This window comes from Apium graveolens, chromosome 2 (assembly GCF_009905375.1).
Source record: "Apium graveolens cultivar Ventura chromosome 2, ASM990537v1, whole genome shotgun sequence".
NCBI classification, from domain to species: Eukaryota; Viridiplantae; Streptophyta; class Magnoliopsida; order Apiales; family Apiaceae; genus Apium; species Apium graveolens.
In genome coordinates, this window is record NC_133648.1 from 129,499,521 (window position 1) to 129,511,236 (window position 11,716).

Genomic DNA, 11,716 nt, shown 5'->3' on the forward strand with positions numbered 1-11,716 from the left:
GTTTTTTTCCCGTCTGTCAGGGTTACTATTCATTAAGCGTTTTACAAAGTCTCAAAAATTTGAGTTATTACATGACATGTTTGAATGCCTTAAAAAACATTGTCTTGGTTGGTCTGACCAATGCATGTTGAGGGATTGTCTCATAAATTTATGGTCAATCCACTATTTAAACACACACACACTCTACAGTTAGTAACTCACACAGCAATACAATTACTTTCATTTATCTCTCAAATTAGTTTGCATAGAATCATGGTTGGTTGGAGCAAACCCTCCTCCTCAAATGTTTTCAAAGTGAACTGTAATGATGTGTTTGATAGGGCCAATAGGCAGGCTGTTGTTGCTTGTATCATGAGAAACAACAGGGGTAAAAGGGTTAGGGGAAATGCTGGTATGATGGGGCTGATATTGCCCTTGGCTGCTGAGCTATGGTCCATCTTATATAAACTGGAAATGTCTTGGGAGAAGGGAAATGTGAGGTCCGTTTTCATAAAATCAGATTGTGAGCGGGCAGTGAAATAGGTGACTGAGGCTGACCCTGAGTTTTGGTTGGCTGATTTGGTGGTCTTAATCAACAATCTGAGGAATGAGGACTGGGATTCTTGTGTTGTTGTGCATGTGGCCAACTTTGCTAATGAAGCAGCCACTACATTTGCTTGGTCTCAAATTGGTAGATATGGTGGTCTCAATGAGTTTGATGAAGCCCCTAGTTATCTCCGTCACATCCTTGCTACAGATCTAACGTAAACACACCAGTGCAACTAGAGTTTTCAATCTATCTATCTATGTTTGCTTTGTTTCTTTTCTTTTTTTTAATAAAATGTGGCTTGTTCTTATGTTACTATGACATTCAAACACAAAAATTTCAAACACAATGAGAAAACTAAAAACTGATTTTATTACATTCACAAACACAATTACATAGTATCTTCACTTCCATACAGTCCAAAACAAACAACAATAAGAACAATTACAACAAACAAATTAAATTACAACCATGGACTGATCATAGTCTTGCTTGAGCTGCTTTTCTTTTCTTTGTCTTGCAACACCATTAATTTCTCGAGTTCATCTTCACTCCTCTGTACTCTTCTAAGTAAACCAAGTATGATAGCACGACCACGCTCGCAAACTGGCGGATCAACCCAACGAAAATAGTCACAACTTCTTCTTCCATTTAGGCAACTAACAAACCTCCGACCTGCATTATTCTCCGTCCAAGCCGTGCGTTCTACAACCAACATACGACATACACACCACTCCTCCATCAATTGCAACCCAAATTACCCAATTTCAGTTATAGGGTTTCAATTTCGGGGATGACCCATTTCTAACCCGATGAAAAGTGCCTGCTTCGTTTATATTTAGCAAAATTATAAGAATATATCCGTTGCACATACCGAATTGACTGAAATACATTTACATCATCAACTGATATTAACGGAAGTCCTCACTCTACAAACTTTTTCAAACTTCAGCATTCAATTTGCTAGTTATTAAACTGCATGTACCCAAAGTGCATGTATCGCAAACTTTGGGTACATAAATTGTAATTTACTCAAAATTAAATTTAGCAAAACTAGGTCGTGATTATTCGGGCCAATTTTCTGCTACATTCATGTCCGCACGTCTCACACGCGGGTAAGCTCGAAGGCTTCACAAGCCTCGGATTGTCCCTCGAAAGCCCAAGATTTGCACTACTACGCGCGCACGTAGGTGTCAGAGCAATACATAAGTAACATATTTGAACATTACATAAGTGTTTTGCTATATAAAGTTATATATGCTCCATTGCAAAATTAATGTGGGACTTTCATTTCTTTCGTAATTTTCCACTACTAAGAAACTAACTTTGGATGATCATATCTCATCCTTCTTTTAGTCATTTTAAGTGATTAAAAGTGTCTCGAAAAACTCTCTCGAAGGAGAACGCATTCCAAGTGTCACTCGTTGTGCGCACGCAACATTCATCCACTCATTATGACTCAAATTGACTTGACAATGTGAGACCACTACTCACATTTTCCAATAAGACTCGCTCTCTCATAATACCAATCCCTATTATTTTAGGAGTCCAGATGCCTCCTAAAATGTTCCTTTTTTCTTATTAGTCAGTTATTTAATAACTACGTGTGTCAGTTGTTTGATTACATAAAATATAAACAATTGATAAAAAAAGACGTATTAGGGCGCATGGGAGAGGGCATAAAATCAGGATTCCTATTTTAAAGGCTTAAAATTACCACTTATTTAATTTGAAATCCTCAATTATTTTTCTTCAAATAGCTGTTGATTCGATACATGACAATAATTCCAAAACGATAGTAATTTCAAGGTCCTGGGACGATCGACTACTTTATTCGCAAGGAGGACGGGCCCTCGTATAAGTTGCTACATTGAGAAAAATTGTGGTTCAAGATATAAGCACTTTTGTGCATCACAACTTTTTGTTTCGATAACCTTGTTAGGCCTCTAAAACACAGATTTTCTTGGCTTTAACAATGATGTGGTTGTATGTAAATGAAAAAAGTAGTTACAAATAATGAAAGTCAATTGTGATAACCCTACCTTTAGTTGGATGATTTGTACCTATGAACCATTCTTATGCCCATCCCCCCCTCTCTCTTTTCCTCCATGTCACATGGATGTGTCTTTTGTTTTCCAATTATATCTGACCCCAGAATCTATTTTTGACATCTATCTTTATCCCTATTTTTTGACAATTTTCAGTTCTTAATGATCAGTAAAACTATAACTTAGATATGAATTTTTAAAGGTTATGATCAAGGTTCGAGACTCCATGACTTGGGCCTTTTTCAATTTCTTTTCCCTTATAATTGGTGACCTGCTATTAATGTAAGGTGCCTTTTTCAATTTCTTTTCAAATAAAATCACTATCTGTATAAACAAAATGTGTTACTACTGTATGTTGTGGGTCTCTAGCCCCCTCAACCTCCCATATGTATGTGCTCTGGAGTGACTCTGTAATGATATACAAGGACCACAAGTAGAATGAAGTAGGCAAAGTGTCTCATCTCTTACGTTTGAAAATGAGTGGTAGTTCATATAGAAAAAAGAAGAATAGCCATGTGTAGTGTTTGGTGCAGTATGCTATAAAGCATTTGAGCATGTTAAGCAGTTCAGCTCTTGTAGTCACTCACCTTTTTATGAGTTTGAGTGGGTGTGGATGAAGGATGACTTAGTTATGAGTATGACTGGAGACTACTTTCATAGTTTCATACTATGCATGAAGAAAGAAAACAATTCACATATCAAGTCACAATGAGACTTAAACAAGGCAAAATAGAACTAGTAGATAAGGTAAGGTCTAACCAAATTAAGGTAATGTCTAACCAAAGGGCTTTATCCTCGCGGGTCCTCGTCCCTTTTACGTAAGGCCGAAGGGAAAACGAATTGAAGATAAAAATAAAGTACACTAAATAGCATAAATAGTGATTCTATACACTGACAATTAAATCCATTTATAAGAACTCAAATCCATCAACAATTTAAAAGAGTATGCTGTAATGTAAAATGAAGGCGGGCATTTATCCATACTACTGGTAATTCATCTACTGTAGTAATCTATTAGTCTTAGAGAGCTAGAGGTCATTTTTTCACTATCTGGCAACTACAAAGTTAGTTGTAACGTATCTTGCTCGTAAATTTCAATCATCGATGTATGGCGCCATATCAATTTTTCTACACAAACCAACTACAAAATTTCTATTTCATTGCAAACATTAAAACATTAATCTATCTTTTCTACATGTTGCCCTTATCCAGATACACAATGAAATTAATTCATTGGCCCTCTGAAATGGGAATCATTATTATACAAATTCTGATCCCAATGAGTTACGATTTCTGGTGCACCAAATGAAGGTGCAGACCTATCTGTACCTTCGTCGGCCAACTTTGGCTTCTTTCGAGGAGACAGAGAACGAGCAGAAGCATCAGTCGCCTGGTTTGAGTGCGGGTGGAACTGTTTATCCTCGTTTCCAGGTTGGGACTCCGGGGCTATTAGGGAACTGCCCAACTTCTGTTGCTCTTCAATAATTTTTTGCAAATACTTTCCTTGAGCTTCTATTCTCATTTGCAACTGTCTTTGTACCTAATTATCACCCAAATTAAGGTAAAGAGAGCGAAGACATCATAATTAAAACCCAATAGCAATATGTAGACTAAATTACGCAAGTAATCAATGTCCAAATGTGTGGACTTGCCAAGTACAACTAATGCCGCAAAGGGCTGTCAAGAAAATCGCCATTTTTAAGCTTGACACATAATTGGTATTCATATAGATTTATTCAACTTAAAATTTGAACAATCTGGCTTGGTTAAAAAAGAAAAAAAATCATTCTAAATTAGCATCACAAAAAAAGATCAAACTGTGACTTATAAAAAGGTTAAAAGCTATCCTCGCTAAATTAAGTCATCTTTATAAAAAAATCTGGCTGATGAAAAATGACTTGACCCCTAACTAGAAGTTCATAAGAAAACAATCTCTCTAAAAACAACAAAATTAAAATACCTCAAGTTGTTCATGGAGTCTCTTCTGAACTTCCATCTGCATCCTCAAAGCTTCGTTAATTTGCAGTCCCCTGAATATTTGTATCATGCGTTAGACCTGGTAAAAAGCCCCTTTATCGTAGATCATATGATTTCTAAATGCTATCAGAGGGAATTACTCAACACACACAGGAGAGTAGGGCAAAGATACTCACGGAGTAGAATCCATGCTGTCAAGGCTGTCTCCAGAAATTTTCTTATCTTCTTTAGATCCTAATATTGACAACAGTTCAGCTTTTTTTAAATACTAAAAAGTAACATACTGAATCTGAAGATCTAGAAACCATTACCATCAGCTGGGGACTCGGGTAGATACTTTGCAAGTCGATATTTCTACATCAAGAGGTAAATACACATCTACTTAGTGCCCAGGTTCAATGTATGTGGAATACTGGGACTGAAACCAATGAAAGGATACCAACCTGTAGGTGGCTTTTCACATGATATATGGTTAATCCAGGTACACCCATTACTCTCAAAACACCTTTAGGTGTTGCTCCTAATAAAATGTAAAAGATATAAATGAGAACAAAAGGAACCATATACTTTACTCTAAATCTACCTTCAATATTCAATAGATTGTTAGCAGGTGTTCTAATATACAAGGCTCACTGATTAATGATATCAAATGTAAGGACAAATCATCTAGAACATCCAAAGAGACAGATATAACTGTACTCTAGATTTCGATGAGCCGTTATACTCATCAATAATAATTAGAAGAGAAATTTATGAAAGACAAACCAACAGGAGTCGAACAAATCCTGAAATTATGTAGTCAATGAGATTAATATAGATCTTGCAGCATAGTACAACACAGCAGTAATAACAGCAGTAGCAGCATACAATTAAAACAATCTACTTTATCTCCCCACCCACACAGAATCCATTTGTATTATTGTATATTTATTAGAAGTAGTTCAATCATTCTCACAAGTAGACGGAGGAAAGGACAGTGGTTATATCCTTTGTTACTCAGACTCTTCAGTTTTGCTATCATACTCGTGTCGGACATTGACATGGCATGGGTTTTGAGATCTAAGTCGATCCTTTATGTTGAAACCGAACACTTCTCTCTCTTATAGTTGAGCCCATACTCTCTCAGCACCTCTCTCTTCAAGTTGTTCCCTCTCAAACCTCCCATATAGAAAGAAACCCAATTCAAGTCGAACGGACAATCACCCCAATTGACAACTTGCAGCGGCTGAGTCGGTTCTCAGCTGACTCATCAATGACTTGCTGGGTCAGTTGACTGACTCACACCCTAGTCATGTGGTTGAGTCACCCCTCGTTTCCAACTTGCCGACTAGTCGCTGACTTAATAACCATGGAATACACATTATTATGAAACATAAAGTTTAGGTAAAAAAAATTATCTTCAAAAAAACAAACAGAACAATTTTATTATGTAAAGTAAAATATAGATAGCGGTACTTTATTTTTATATTACTTTCCTTCTTACCTCTCCATTTCAAGATTCTGTGTCATTCCAGTTAAACGGATTAGATCCCGACCCCGTTATCTCAATAATACTAACAAAATAATACCAATGGCCCCATCTCGCAATCCAACTCTCAAGTTATAGTCTAGGAAACGAGTATCAAATGTAATGTAGTTATTACAAGCCAAATGTAATGTCCAGAATCTCATGCCATTAGTATAACCTCAACATGAATTCATAATAACAGCTAGCGATTTAGTTAAAAATTTAATTATACAACCCGTACTTATAAATAAGTCTTATCGATAACAACTAAATGATCCAAGATACGTTTCAACTCCACAAGCTCTAAACTAAGATTTTAAGCTCAAAACACCATATATCAAGAATTGTACCTTTGAAGGTTTTAAATGGATGAAAGTATTGTAAAGTTAATAGTGATTTACCATTTATTGAAGTTAATATTATAGTGATTAGTGATTAGCTTTGTAAAGAATTGGATTTTGTTTAAACTTTCAAGAACATGGAATGATCAAGCAAAGCATGAGATTTTCTCTCTCTTTTTCTTTCAAGAAGCTCTCGGCCCATGAAAATAAAGAAAGGTGCTTGGTTGATTTATTTTTTTGATGTTTTGATCAGTTAGAATAAGTTAATTACTAATTAACAAAAATGTTTACAAGGCTAATCCATGGAAACTTTTACATTCCTTGATTTACCAAGCCATTACATGGCCACATGCTTGCATTGTCACCACCTTCTTGATGGTAAAAATCGGCCTGTAATTAAAGAAATTGGTTCGATCGTCTTAATCATTTGACGAGCAACGAGACAAGGGTCAACAAATCAAACACCAAAGTTCGTAGCCATTATATTTGACGAGACGAGTCAATGAGCGAGGATGAGGAGGATCACTTTGATCGGATTTCTTCAGATGCTGAGGAAGATCCTGATGAGGATATTAAGGAGGATCCCGAGAAGGATATTATGGAGCCCGTGGAGGAGGACCCCATGGAGGATGAGGAGCCTAGCTTTGGACATGTTGACTTACCATTGGGAGTGGCTCAGCAAGAAATGGATTTAGGAGGACTTCCCAACGAGGATTTAGAGATGGTACATCCTCCTCCTACTTGGGTGCCACCGACTTTTGATAATTCCATGCTGCACATGGGACAGTTTGATCAGGTAGTACCACCTTTTGGGACAGGACCGGGGTCTCCATAGCACGACACGACATCGTCTTTCGTAGTACCCGTTGACCCTATACCAGAGATTCTCTGTATTCCATTTGATGCACAACCACCCTTATTTGAGACAATTCTGCCACTTATTATATATACAATCTTGGTTAGGGACTTGGATGTAGCGCATGGATGCAGCGCAGGGTTGTTGGACTCAGTTGGTGCTGTGGTGGATAGGCTAGGAGCCTTTGGAGCGGGGGGAGCAACACCTGCGGGAGCGGATCGCTCAGTACCAGACATGATGGTTAGATTAGTTAAGATGGTGCAGATAGCTCGTAGGAGGGTGATTGACCTTTCTTTCCCTAGCAGTGTATTAGTAGATGGAGTCGCAGTGTAGCAGATAATGACAATCATGCAGGGGCAGCTTAGAGCTATGATTGAGGACTGAGGAGAGGGGCCCCGATCCAGTTTCCATTAGCAGGGGCAGTTCGGATCGAGACCACATATTATAGTGATTAGTGGTTTCATCCAACCATTAAATTCAGTATCATATAACCCAACCCAAATTCATCCTCTCCCCCAATATCTATGAACCTAATATGACACGGGGAAGAACTTACACGTACCACGGTCAAATACGGCGGTACATTGTAAACATTAATTGTAATTATGGCCATTCAATTGATGATCCAAGGGCCGGAAGACCATATGTTACAAATTTGCTCCCTGGAAAACAGTTGCGAGGGACCACACCCCATTTATATATTAACTTTAGTGTTTCTACTCATAATTTATAAGGTTCCTTCCAATCAAATCATATGTTTCACAGTTTTGTTCTTACACAACAAAAATAAATATATATTATATTGTGAAAGCAGAATCAGCAGACCATAATTGGGCATAAAGATGATCCCTCTACCAAGTAAGGAGCATGATAAAAGAAGAGACAACAATCAATTTTTATAGGATACGTTAACAAAGGTAAATCTACCCTACTTGGGCCGATGCATTTAATTAAAATTATATAATATTTAAAACAAAAGAAGGTACCCACTATCTGGTCCACCAAGTTGAGTGATGGCATCAACAAAACGATCATGAAGATCTGATGTCCAGCGCAACCGCTGCTTGCCATTGCCCCCAGAAGAAGAATTATCGACTGGAGGTCCACCTGCAGCAGCAACTGCTAAATTCTGTTCCTTTCCTTGTTCATCATAAGGTGCCAAGCCCATATTTGAAATCTTGTTCGGGTTGTACATAATAAAATCAGTGCAAGTCTTCTACAGGAATAAATAGCAAGAGTAAGTTCATTGATGAATAGGATAGCAACTCATTGATGAATAGGATAGCAACTCATATTTAAACAGTATCACATCTCAAAATCACCACAGGTAGGTGCAGCTCATTGATGAATAGGATAGCAACTGGCAAGCCACATGTACGAAACAAGCTCAAATAAAACACCCGGAAAACAAAATTTATATATAGTACAAAATTTATATATAGTACGCTAGAAAACACTCACTTGTTTTAATAAACATAGAAATTAGCAATGACAAAAAAAATAAGTAATTACATAAACTTGATAAAGCATCTAATCTCAAGGGAACAGAAGAATACGAGTTTTCGATTCAAAGTTTCTTTAAACCTCTAAACAAGTACAATTTGGCCCCTAAAAAATGCAAATTGGCTACTAATTGCACAACTAGCATATATATATATATATATATATATATATATATATATATATATACTACTTGAGCCTTGAAAGATAACTAGAATCAAAATACATGTGTTAACCTAAATTAAGGCAACAAGCAAACAAGAATTAAGCTAATTATACAATTAAAACCCGGCTCTAGATTAATTAAAAGAAAGAACAAAAGCAAAGGGGCATAAGCAGAGAGAGAGAGAGAGAGAGAGAGAGAGAGAGAGAGACTCACAGTTGAGGGAGGTAGAATGGTAGTCAAAACCCATGATTAACGAATACTGGATGTAATGAAATGATCTAGTGGAGAGAGTATAAGATTCAGAAACACAAACAGACGGACGAAATTAATTAAATTAATTTATTTAATAAGAACAAGAGAGGTAATGTACAGGGCACTAAAGCCATATATATCATCAAATTTAACGGGTCATCAAACTTAACGGGATATTATTTGAATCACTAAAATCATAATAAATATCAAACAGATACTTCAAAATATGTGTTCGAAAATTAAAAATTATTTTACGGAGTTATATATATTTTTCTTAAATCCTATTACAACAAAAGAAAATATATGAATTCTAGTATTTTATATAATATATTAATATTTTTAAAAATTTATCAACTATTTATTTTTAATTTTGTAGTCATTTTCTTTATTTAAACAAAAATAATTAGTAGATAAATTTTTAAAAATCTCACAAAATTATCTAAATACTATGAATTCATAACTTTTTATTTGGTTGTATTAGAATTTAAGAAAAATGTTTAGAAATCCATAAAAATAAAATTTAATTCTCAAACACATATTTTGAGGTATTTGTTTGATATTTATTATAATTTTAGTGATCTAAATGATATACCGTTAAGTTTGATGATTAAACTGATATATGACCTTCAGTTGAGTGACTATTTTGGTATTTAACCCCTTTACAAAACATGACAGGTATTATTTATTGAGTGAAACATTTGTAATATTATAAATTCTTGTAATGTTGTAAATTAAAAAAATAATAATTTTAAATTTATTAGTTTATTCTAAATTTCGGATTATTTATGATTAAACAGGTCGGTTTCGAGTTACTCGGATATCTATTAGGTCAATTTCTTGTCATAATTTTTAAACTTATTTCCAGTCATATCAAATTCGTGTTAAAGTACATCCAATCCAACACGAAACCGACAAATAAATGGAAATTACCCCACGTAACAGGGGCGCTAGTGATGCTTTGGCTGGCAAATTGATTTATCGTTAAACTGTTCGGCGCATAGGCCAAATTTGAAATTAAAGGGGTTCCATAAGTAGCATGATTTTATAAAAAAAATTTATACCATTGAATTCCTGTGTCAGATTTATTCACAAAAATATAATTAATAAATAATTTGAATAATCGATCGATCGCTAGATATCTGGGGGATAGATTATTTAACCGGATGCCTCTGATACATTAATAAAGACATTGTAGTTACCGTGAGCGTGATGCCTCGGCAGGTATATATATATATATATATATATATATATATATATATATATATATATATATATATTTATTTATAAGTACGTTGGTGTGCTCCAAATGGCAGCATATGGGTAGGATGTTTAATGGGCGCTGGTGTGCAAATAAACTACACTGGCAGTCCACATTTCCCCTTTGGGGATATTCTAATATAACTTGATGATGTGCATTTGTTGGAAGTACTTTCTTTTCTACCAGAAACTACATTGGGAATTAGCTTACTATGGGCATTTTTATAAATCTTATAAGTCATTTTAGTAACAGTTTATTAAGGAGTGTTTGTCGATTTAATTTATAAGTTAAATTTATAACTTTTAAATTGATAAGTTAAATGTTAGTAATGACGTACTTTTTTTCAACTTATTTTTTATTTTTCATTTTTTTATCAATTTTAGTTTTAAAATATATTTTTTAAAATGTTAATCAAACTTAAAATATATAAATTAAGATAATTTTATTTAAAAATTATTTATTTTAGTTTATTTAAATAAAAAATGACTTATATATTAAATTATCCAAACACTTATATAACTTATAAGTATTTATTAACTTATCACTTATCAACCACTTATTCGATTTAAGTCATAAGTTACTTATTTTAAAATTTCTCAAACGGACATATATAAAATTCATTTTCTAATTACCGGGTTGTGTTCGGTCAATATTCGAGCTCATTTAATTTACACAAGCAATTCCACTAGGATCATTTTTTAGACTCTGTTTGAAATAGTTGTTGAAAATTGTTGTGTTGTCATAAAAAATATCGGTGAAAAAAGTGATGTTAGTAAAATTAGATGACTGTTTGGTACTCCTTCCGTCCCTCCCAAATGTTTACATTTGGATTGACAAAGAGTCTAAGAAAAATGATAAAATAGTGGAGGAAATTAAATTAGTGAGTAAAGTGGTGGGACTAATTAATATTATATATATAAAGTGGGTATAGTGGAGAGAAATAGTGGGTGTGATTATTTTAAAAATTATAAAAACTTTACTAGTTTTGGCATATTTTGAAATGTAAACAATTGGAAGGGACATCCCAAAAAGAAAAATGTAAACAAATGGGAGGGACAGAGTGAATATTTTTTTTTAATTTATGCATATTTTGAGATATAAGATATAAAAATAATATTTTTGAGAAGGTTTGATATGATGAAACTGATAACTATTTCCTGTAAAAACTAAAAACAGCTTTTTCCAAAAGTACGGGGAAACATGCTTTTACTAAAAGAAACTTTTAAATCAAAAACGTTTTTCCACACTTCAGCTTTTAGAATTTACCAAACATTTTTCTGACAGA

General features: G+C 34.5%; 1 protein-coding gene across 1 annotated transcript; it reads right to left on the minus strand.

The window, feature by feature from the left end:
- Positions 1 to 3,716: 3,716 nt before the first annotated feature.
- Positions 3,717 to 9,276, minus strand: LOC141707847 (myb family transcription factor PHL7-like). The gene is made up of 7 exons (XM_074511252.1): positions 9,135 to 9,276; positions 8,246 to 8,471; positions 4,995 to 5,071; positions 4,863 to 4,905; positions 4,728 to 4,785; positions 4,535 to 4,604; positions 3,717 to 4,114 (listed from the first exon to the last, which is right to left on the minus strand). The coding sequence occupies exons 2-7, from the start codon at positions 8,448 to 8,450 to the stop codon at positions 3,800 to 3,802; spliced, it is 768 nt and encodes a 255-aa protein (XP_074367353.1). The 5' UTR covers positions 8,451 to 8,471; positions 9,135 to 9,276; the 3' UTR covers positions 3,717 to 3,799.
- Between the last annotated feature and the right edge of the window lie 2,440 nt (positions 9,277 to 11,716).